General features: G+C 38.4%; 1 protein-coding gene across 3 annotated transcripts in view; it reads right to left on the bottom strand.

Annotated features, from left to right (window-relative positions):
• Nucleotides 1-4,296: 4,296 nt before the first annotated feature.
• Nucleotides 4,297-10,771, bottom strand: part of LOC121061586 (leucyl and cystinyl aminopeptidase) — a 65,332-nt gene continuing 58,857 nt past the window's right edge. For all 3 annotated transcript variants that reach the window (XM_040540637.1, XM_040540639.1, XM_040540638.1), the window contains 2 exons: nt 10,621-10,702; nt 4,297-9,646 (listed from right to left, as the gene is read on the bottom strand). In XM_040540637.1, coding sequence (XP_040396571.1) covers nt 9,515-9,646; nt 10,621-10,702 — 214 coding nt within the window. In that variant the 3' untranslated portion in view covers nt 4,297-9,514. The remainder of the gene's footprint in view (nt 9,647-10,620; nt 10,703-10,771) is intronic.

The following is a 10,771-nucleotide window of genomic DNA, read 5'->3' as shown; positions in this document are numbered from 1 at the left end:
ACAGGGCAGTCAGCCTCACCTCGATCCCCGGGAAGGTGATAGAGCATCTGATCCTGCAAACCATTGGCAGGCACATGAATGACCTGAACTACAGAAGTGAAATTAAATGCACATACGAATCAAGAGATGCGCAGAATTTCACTAAAATTATGTTAATATACAATTGAGACACAATGATAACAAGAGACAACTTATCTTCATGCCTTTAAAAATTATGTCTCTTTTCTGTTTTCCTGAGGGAGCATAAAGTGGGGGAGATAGTCAAATAAAGGTTGCCAGCTGGACTGCAGAGCAAAAAAGAAGTATTTTATTTATACATATCTTTTTGTATGAATATCAGAATGCAACATCTAACCACTGGGTTTTTAAAAAAGCATCTAGAAAGAGACTAAGATGTTTAAGAATATTAGCTAATGGAACTCCTCCTGCCTCCTCCCCCTACCTGCTACTCTGAGGAAAACTGAAGCATTCTCTTCTCCCTGTGATGCCTCTACTTATTCCGCATTTTGATATATAGGTCTCATATGTATTCATACTGAACCTAAGTGTTAACGACTTCTCTGAAAGCCAAGACAGAAACCGAGAACACTTTACATCTCACTGAATGCAAACTGGCATTCTGCGTAATAATATGTGGGGAGAGCTAAGAGCAGAAATATTTTGAACATGCATTAAGAAGTGTTTTGCTTCTAGTGGCTGGGAGGGTTTTATAAGTTTCCCCAAAAAGGCAACAACCATTTTTGAGAGTTAAAGATACTGTGCTTCATTGTAACTCGAAGCATTTGCCCTCCAACATTGTCACAAAGTCTGGAAATTAAAACACCTGCCACTGGTTTTTCTCTGACCTCTCAAGAGCACACATGCCTTTGTGATAATACAAGCCAGGCAGGCCTCTAGGCCTCTAACCACTCAGTCACGGAGATTTTCCTCTGCCGCAGAGAACAGGTCTCTGCCCTTGGAAGCTTCCAGCTTATTTGCACTGTGCCGATACGTGTCTGGGCCTGTGGTGGGACTTCAAATTTTCTCATCTCCCTAATGCGCCGCATGTTGAGATTTTCACTGCAACGCAACCTACTGGATGCTGTGGAGCTACTTGTGACAATTTATCCCAGCATAGTACTAAGGCAAGGGCAGGTCCTGCTATGTTTTAACACAAGCAGCTTTACTCTGACTGTTTTGTTCTCAATTTACTTTTGACCTGCAGTGGCTAAGAAGCCACTGTTTTCATATTAGATGTATGATCTCTGGCAGTTTCATGTTAATCAGCTTTCTGAACTGTAGTTCTAGTCAGAGATTTAAGCCATTCAAGTGTCTCACTATACTACTTATTTATTTAAGATGGAAATATCAGTAGCCACACAAGGATTTTACTGGAATAATTAAGAGTTGGTTTTCATTACGACAATTTAACTTGGTGTTATCAGTTCAGCACAAAGCCATGCGAGGCATATTTATACAGTACACAGATACAGAGTAGCAAGAGATACACATACGGTGAGGCAGAAAATCTGGCAGCTACAGTAAAATCACTTAACCATTCAGAAACAGATTCACCTGACATATAAAATAGGAAGCTTGCTTAGCCAAAACGTGTCTGGCTACAACAATTCCTGCCTCTTAGAAACTGCTTGGAAGATTTCTCCTTACCTTGTTACTCTAGAGAAGCAATTTTCACTAGTATGGTATAGTATCTTGAATGTGCCTGAACTTCCCTCTCTGTGGGTTAAAAATGCAGCCTATGCATCTTTACCAGCTCAGTTCCTTTTTTCTTGGGTGGTTAAACCTCAGAAGTGATGGAAAAGGGTTGAGGGATGATAGCACGTTACAGCGCATGTCCTTCACCTTTCCACCAGTGGGAGTGAGCTTGCATCTCTTGTTACTGCGCTACAAAGCCTTACCCAAATAAGCATACTAAGGCTTTGTAGCACAGTACAAAATAATCAATTATTTAATAAGTCTGTGGGTTTTTATTTACATGCTGTACAGTACATTCAAAAACATTACAAATTGACACAAAACCAGCATATGTGGCTTACGTAGCAAGGGTTTGGTAGTGGAAAAGCTGCAGGGGTGGCCTCTGTGAGCAGAGCCCAGCAGCTGCCCCATGTCAGAGCAGAGCCAGCTCCAGACAGCTCCAAAGGGACCTGCTGCTGGCCAGAGCTGAGCCAGGGAGCAACGCTGGGTGGGCCTCTGGGAGAGCAGATTGAGGGAAGGGAAAAGACTGCTGTGCAACAGCAGCTGGGAGAGAGGGGTGACAAAATGTGGGAGAAGCAGCCCTGCAGCCCCCCAGGTGAGTGCAGCAGGAGGGCAGGAGGTGCTCCAGGCAGGCAGCAGCAGTTTCCCTGCGGCCTGTGCAGGGAGAGGCCCCTGGTGGAGCAGGCTGTCCCCCTGCAGCCCATGGGTCCCACACGGAGCAGATCTCCACGCTGCAGCCCGTGGAGGAGCCCCCGGTGGAGCAGGTGGATGTGGCTTGGAGGAGGCTGCGGCCCATGGAGAGCCCCTGCAGCAACACATGAGCACTCTGTTCCTGATGGACTGCAGCCCATTGGAAGGACCCGCACTAGAGCAGAAAGAATGGCATCTCATGGGAGAAACCCATGCTGGAGTAAAAGAAGAGTATAAGTGGAGGAAGGAACAGCAGAGATGAAGTGATAGGGACCCAACCGCCATCCTCCGTCAACTTACACTAGGTGGCAGAGGAAGCAGAAACATTGGAAGTGAAGCTGGGCCTGGAAGGATGAGTTGTGGGGGAAGCAGATGTTAATTTTATTTCTTACCATCCTACCCAATTTTTCATTGGAAATAAATTAAATTACTCTCCCTAATCTGGGTCTCTTTTGCTTACCAAATACTGTCATGGGCAATCTCCCTGCCTCTTATCTTGCTCCAGAAAGATTCGTCCTACCTTCTCCCTGTGTCCTGCTGAGGAGGGGGAGTGAGAGCAGCTGGGTGGGCACGTGGCGGCCAGCCAAGTCCAATCCACCACACCCAGGTTATTGCCAACAGCTGATTTAAAGAACATGAGAGTACAGACCTCTGCAGACAGAGTGTAAATTGCTTTTGCTAGGGTACCGATCACTCCTTGTTTATGACAGGAACTTGAAAACCTACTGCCTTCTAGGTCAGAAATCCTTCTTTTAAATAGAGCTCCTCTCCCGTATGAACAGTATGTTTGAATGTGAAAAGCAAGTAGTTAATGTATGGAGCTAACACTATTTAAGAGTCCCTATGAGTCAGAATAGAACTAGAAAGGCAGTTTGTGTTACTGCGTGAGGAGGAGGAAGTCTCAGGTTCCTGTGTCCGTCAGTGCCTGAACAAAGAATCCCACCGCCATCAGCACAGGGGGATGAAATTGTGTCCCTTTCTATCAATTGCATTGGGTGCAAAACTTCATCCAAAGTATATTATGCTTCAAAGAATTCCCTATTCACATGAAAATGCAAACAGCTAAAACAGCTTTCCACTTTCGTTATATCTTTTATGGACTTTCTCAGGTTACATTATATTTTTGTGTGTTATTCAATCTCCTACCCAGCATCATAAATAAATACATCAATATGCAGAGATTATACCATCCTACCCAAAATATGTTTCTCAAACCTTAATTATACCTTTAGCCTGCCACAGGCTTCAGTTCCCAATCTCTCCCATGCTTTTCTCAGTTCACTGCAGGTTTTTTTTTCTGATCAGAGGCCCATGAAACTTTTCACATCCTCTTGAGCACATAGAATTGCATGAACTTTCCTCTGTCCTATACCTGACAAAAAGCTTTCTCTGCTCCTTACTGCTGCCTCCTGGGAAAATTTGACAGTGCATACTTCCACTCCCAGCTGCTCCACCTGGCCTCCTCCCTCAGTTTGGAGATGTCAGCATTTTTTCTTTTTACTTTTTCCAATTTCTTTCTGCTGCTCTCCTAGGATTCCACTTATCCCAACCTTTGCTTAAACAATTTTAAACACAAGTGCCAAGACCTATCTTGAGACTAAGGACTGCGAGCTCTAACGCTGAGAATCTGTGAACTGTCAAAGTACTCTACTGTTCAAGCAATTCAAGTTCGTATGACGATCTTTTAGTGTTATTGTCTTTTGGTTAAGATAAGAAAGAAATCCAAAAATGGCTTTTACCTTTTAATTGTAATTACATACTGGTGAGATTTTGATGGATGGAATTTATCCATAAAGTTCTGCTGCAGATAAAATAGTGAGGTACAGAGTTTGTAACACCTTAAAAAAAAATTAATCAAACTTTCAAACAAAACTTGTTTATGACATTTTCAAAAATATCACAAAGAAAAGCTTATATTGAAATACTTTATTTCCATCTCACAAAAAGCAATAGTGTTTGCAGTACACATGCCTTTCAAATCAGTGCTGGTAATATGCAAAAACATTTCTCTGAAATATAAAGAAAATAAGCTTCTCTTCCCTTTACAAATGAAACAGACAACTTATTTTATATCTATCTATACATACACACGCACACACACACACAAACGATATTCAAATCCCCATCTGAAGGCAGGTATTTTACAACCTGAAATGTTACCACTCACAGTTCAGACACCTGTGAATTTACATTGTCTTATATATTTTTACAGTGTTTAAAATACAAAGACTAACCCATTACAAGTACCTACGGTATACAGCATTTCCAAATTAACTTTTAAGGTATTTTTCAGGGATACATAACTTAACCTTGACTTAATGAAGACAGGGCTCAGTTCTCACTGCAAAAATTTGTTTGACATTATATACTCAAACTCCTCCAGTCTCCAATTCTTTGAATGGAAAATCTGTACTTCGTTTTTACAAATTCAATTTGAATTACTGTGTTTCAATCCATTCAAGCCACTATATATATTTTTTTTTTATAAAACTATATACTTAAGATTGTATTGTGATTTGTTTAATGCCACCATTACTAATTCAGAAAAAGATGCCTGCCTCCTATTCTGCATCAAAGTTAAATTGTCACATATAAAAGTCAATATATCTACTACAACAGCAGATTTAAATAACACAGCAAAATTAGAGATTTAAATTCTTTAGCAATATGACCTGAGAGTTTACTATGGTAAAGGTACTTTCTTCCCCCCAGAAATCATGTGACTCCATGACATAAAAAAGTAACAAAAATCTTTGAACATTTAGTAGCATCTTGATGAAAATGATAGGTATAAATATAACTATTAAAAATAAGTTTATGTATGCACTTGTCAAAATGTCAAACAATAAACGTTTAGCATGTGGAGAACTGAATGTACTACATGACGCATGAATCAGGAATATGTGGAAAAGCTAAAATATACATGACTGAATGCAACAAGTGCATACAAATAAGAATGGTTACTGAGCATTAATTTAAATTTCAGAGTGCAAAGAAGAATATCTTCCAGCAAAGCAAAGGAAGGATGGTACAACCTGTCAGAAAATGGAATGTTCCACCAAAGGTAAAAGATACAGATTCAAGTTACACTTCCTACATCTGTTAGCCAACAAAAGAAAATTATTACTCCCATGATTAGTTTCTTCATAGATCATTCCTACAATGTATGTTCAGAATTAAGTGTCTCAAATACTACAAGATCTGAACAGTTCTCCTTTCTATGGTAGACAGTAACTTTCTACACCTTCTGAGTGCCAAGTCTGATAATTAATGCAGAAATTCCAGTCCAAACAAGCTGGCTCTCTAGCAAATGAGTGATTTCCATATAGGAGCGGACAAGAAGAAAGTTTAAGTTTCTTCTAGAACGATTAGTTTACAACAGAATGAGCTTGACATCAATACAATACTTAGGATGAGATGCAACATTATTTTATGAAAGTTTATGTATGTAGTAGTTCCATAACTGGAAAATTTATATGCTGAAGTACAGTTTTATATCATAGTTATAGGACGCAACAAAAGCCAACACTGCTCAGTGTACTCCCTCTGACAAATTTCAGCTACCTGTGAAACAATCTGTATAATAAGGACGAACCCTCAGCAATTGTAGTCTGCCTTCCCGTTAGCAACGCTGAATACTGCTCAGAAAAACAATTCTCATCAACCTCTAAGAACAAGACCTCAGTTGGCTCCTGCAAGAAAACAGGATGTTTGTTCTAACATACTGTCTAGCGTATCACTTCAATTATAAGCCATAAGGCACAATGACTATCTCTATCTCTATGACCAGTTACACAGAAAAACTAGACCTATTTTAAACTCCTTCATTACATGTTACTGTCTTTTCACATATTAGAAGAAGTCTCATGCTTTTCCTACACTGCTTGCACTTTTTCCATCTCTAAATAAAAATAAAAGCTGAGCTGGCAGAGGGAGCAATCCTTTTTCCAGAGACGAAGTTAAGAGCTCAATTGCTTGCTTACACTTTTCCTGGTAGGCTAATTTTACATAGGAAAAGTATTTATTTATAGAAGTAAAAAATATATACATGCATATTTGCTTTTCACCACAATTAGCTCTTAAAATAAGAAGTGCATTCATTATAAACAGAGGATACTGGAAAATAACAGACAATCAGTACATAATGGCTTTGAAGACGGTAATTGATGTAGCCCATCTGAACATATACTGTAGTTCCAATTTATTAAACACTGTAATTTTACATTGCAGGACATGATACAAAGCTAGTAGCATTTGAACTCACAGTTTTTCCCTGCAAAGCTCTTCTGCTGTAAAATAAGAATGGCCTAAGATATATAAAAAAAACATTAGCTCGGTAAGTTTTAGCTAGAAAATACTACGGAAATTAAGTAAAGAGGTCCTATTGGCTACAATATGTTTTTCATTTGACCAGAAGCCAAAGAAAACTCAAGGAACTAGCAAGATTTCATTCCTTTGCAGTAAGGCATGACAGATGTGGCTCTAAAGGGCAATTCATTGCTCATGCCTTAGCCATTCCAACCTTCATCAGTTCCCAATAATCTCACTAACAGAGGAGTATATTTAAGCATTTAACTTGGAAGAAGGACTCCAGCACAGTTTTTATTAAGGTTATAGACTCCGTGACAGAAAAATAATTTAAAAACCTCTACAACTGATACACTGAAGTTATTACCTATTAGAAAAAAAAAGCCATCAAATGCAGCAAAAAGTGAAATGAAAAATTATTCAAAAACCATCCCCCCCCCTCCCCTGACTTTCCAGACATTCTTGGTACAGTTTGCAATCTAAAACTCAGCTGCATGCTATTTCCTTGCAAAGAACTAATTATCAGTCAAGCATCTGAATAAAACCTTACACTTCTATAATCCTACAGCAGAAATCAGGAGGAAGATGGGATCTTCCTCCGGAGTTTCCATTTGAAATTTTATATGCCTCAGTACTATAGTCAGGGCTGAAATAAAAAGAAGTGTGAGGGGATAGAAAAGTGAAAGCATACTACTGTCTCCTCATTTAATATTAAGAAGTGACTGTAAAGGAAAATAGATGACAACTACATATATACACACAAATATACAAATATGGAATTTGTATTTCTGCAGAGAGCATAAAGGTTTAAAATAAACAAAGAAATAATACCACAAGACATGGAAGTTTGTAAAAAAAATAATCAGAGAGCATAGCTAATTACCATTCTAATTGCATAATTTATGGAATTAGGATAGTATGACCTATTTTCAGCGCTTACATTCCTTCTTCAGTACTTGTGAAAATTGCTCTTTTCTGGGCCTCTGGGGCAAACAAATGTTTGTGCACCCTCAGAATCTAACACACTTCCTAATAATTTCAAGATTAGAACTGCAGACATAGTTTTTAAATGTGAACTGGTGAAAACATAAGGAATTTCTTTTCCAAGAAAGAATTTCCCATTCTGGAAGGATGGGAAAAGTATGGCATGGCTTAAGCAATCACAGCTTACAATTTCTTCTGATTAAATAAGCAGCCAATGCTGCAATTTCATCAATTAAAGCCTTCAGTTTGAATTGCCTGTGACAAATTTTCACGTCCACTAATTTAACTCTCATTCAAATTATTATCTTCTTCAGAATTTGCTGTGACTGAAATTAAAACTTTGTGTTGTTCAAACTTTTCAACTTTTAACTGTTAATGTTTTCATATTGAATCACATATTGGATGCTGATAAGACAACGGGTCTGGATCTGCTTGCATCAATCCACAAAAGGTGCAACAGTAATGAAATGAACATTTGAAACATCAGAACTCCACATAAACAAGTATGATTACTCTTGCATATGTTTTATGTACATGCTATACCTCAAAAATGGCCTTTCTCACTGCTTTTGAAAGACAAGATTGTACAATTGGTATTTTGGCTTTCTAATGTGGCCCGTCTCTGCTTTTAGATCCCCCTTTTTAAAAAGAGTATGATGATTTAGATCCCCTTCTTTTAAAGTATGAAGATTTAGATCCCCTTCTTTTAAAGAGTATGAAGATTTGTCACACAAGGTTTTTCACAACAGTAGAACAAACCATTAAAATCTAAATGAGAAGCTTTCTAAAGCTATACTGGGTAAGCAATATACACAAATTATACTGTGATATCAAAGGTAACAGGCAAGGGAAAAAAAGCATAAACTTAACCAAATGAAGTGGCTGATACACTGACTTATTGCAGGACATCTGGAACAAGTGGTGAAATTAAAAATCAGTAGTCAGAAGTAGACAAATCAGTAGTCAGTCTAACAGATAAACCAGCCTGTTAACAACAACTCATGGCAGTTTTATGCAGTTGCTCACAGATCTATGCAGCAACATCAGTTACACTCCAATGTTTAACAACACAATTCTCAAAAATGTCTAATAAATTCAGAGTAAAAGTTCCAAGGCCCCATCAATGTTTTTGGAAATTCCATCTCTAAAACATTTGTTTTTGCTGTCTGGCTTTCTCCTTTCCATGCAGACTATTAGTGCCCAGCCACTTTAAACATCAAAGTGTGTATGATTAGCATGACGTATTATTCTTATTTTTCATGTAATTCCTCAACAACACAGTGAAAAATCAGAAGTCCAAACTGAATTCAAATCCAGACCTTATTTACCTCTCCTCAAACCGCTGTACTTTATGAGATCCTCTAATACTTATGTATCCTACGCATGACTTTGTTTCACAAAGCTTCTCTATCTACAAATGTGGAAACTACCTATATTTTTGCATTAACAAAGCCCTACTAATTACCCAGCAGTGTGCAAAAAGCTAACAGTTCATGGTAACTTTCTTTCTTTCTGCTCTTATCTGTCAATATCAACACGCTGCTGAAAAACTAGAACATGACAACCAAATGAAAGGGTATTAAATTTCATATATATAATATAATTTATGGAGATGTTTGGTCTATAGATGAAAACAGTTTCAGAATAAATACATCCTGCTCATAAATGCTTCAAGGGAAATCAAAATTTATGTGAGACATGCCCTGAGCTATCTAGACTCTCTAATAGTGCAAACAATGTTGCAGCAATGCCTGGTTTCACCCTGGCTTTTGCAAAAGAAACAGAGCAACTGTCCACAGATTTCCTAAATGGCTGACACTCCATAGTGTAACATGCACTACAGCCATTTTTGTAGCTTTGCTAAGTTCCTCTCCATCCACTGGATATTGAGCTGAATCGTGTCAAGTGCCTCTTTTACACAACGCAGTTTAGAACTCTCTTCTGACTTTGATTCAAAAAACGTCTTCACCTGCGTAACAAGAAAAAATAAAGAAAAAGAAAATGTTAATAAAAATCAACACAGACCTCAGAAATAGGTACAGAAGCAAAGGCTACACATGTGCTGGAAATAGAGAACCATACACACTTACGCAGCAAGCAAAATTCTCAGAGTTGGCTTCCCAAAATGCAAGAATGTCTTTCATGAGAACAGCAGCAACAACCCATTTGGTTTCAATAAATTCGTTTACCAATAAATAGATACTCAAACTTATCACATTAATTACAGAGCAATCACAGAGCACTCAATGTTCTAGAAAGAGAGGTTTTTTTGTGTGTGAAAAAGAAGTGATTGTTGCTAGTGACCCCATGCAGTCCTCTGGAATGACCCCCGCTTCCACTCAACATTTTAACTGTCAATGCTTACATTTAAAATACTATTGCTCATACAATAAGAAGCCATTTCTACCCCATTTTCTGAATGAAACATTAGACTAAACCATAAACCACTCTTGACACCATACATTCAGGGCCTTGTGAGGTAAGACTCAAATTTCTAACAACCAGTACCTGGATCTCAGCTTATACTCAACCTCCACAACAGCTCTCTGGGATTGTTGACGGCCAAACTAATCTAGAACAAATCTTAATGGCTCTCTGTGCCATTCCACAGATGCAGAAAGCATAGATTATTGACACTGTCTAAACCAGAATTTTGTTATTACTATTTTGGGAGACAGAGTGTTCCAGTGAACAGGAAACCAGAGCAATATGAACAGATAGCTGTGCTTGACTGTGTATATTCAGCTCTACCGCTGATTCAGAATGTAATCTTCAACATGCTTATGTACATACTTCCCATGTCTGACACAGGGATAGAAATAGCTGTATATCCTTGCAAGAGGGCTTTAGTGACTGTAAATAACTGTTTTCCTCTACGCCAAAATATCTGAGGACAGCACTGGCACTAGAAAGTATGATTTTCTGATTGATTACGCCACCGACCTCAAGTAGATGCGCCCTTGTAGCAAACTGAGAAGTTGATGAACTAATGATGTTCTGGATAGTATATGAGCCTAGATGAAACCTGAAATACAAAGAAGAAAAAACTTAGAAGCCATTTTAACATGCAGGTTCAGTATATACACACATTCTT

The sequence above is a fragment of the Cygnus olor genome, chromosome Z, assembly GCF_009769625.2.
Source record: "Cygnus olor isolate bCygOlo1 chromosome Z, bCygOlo1.pri.v2, whole genome shotgun sequence".
Taxonomy (NCBI): domain Eukaryota; kingdom Metazoa; phylum Chordata; class Aves; order Anseriformes; family Anatidae; genus Cygnus; species Cygnus olor.
Note: the sequence above shows the minus strand (reverse complement) of the source record. Positions and strands in the feature narration are given on the sequence as shown.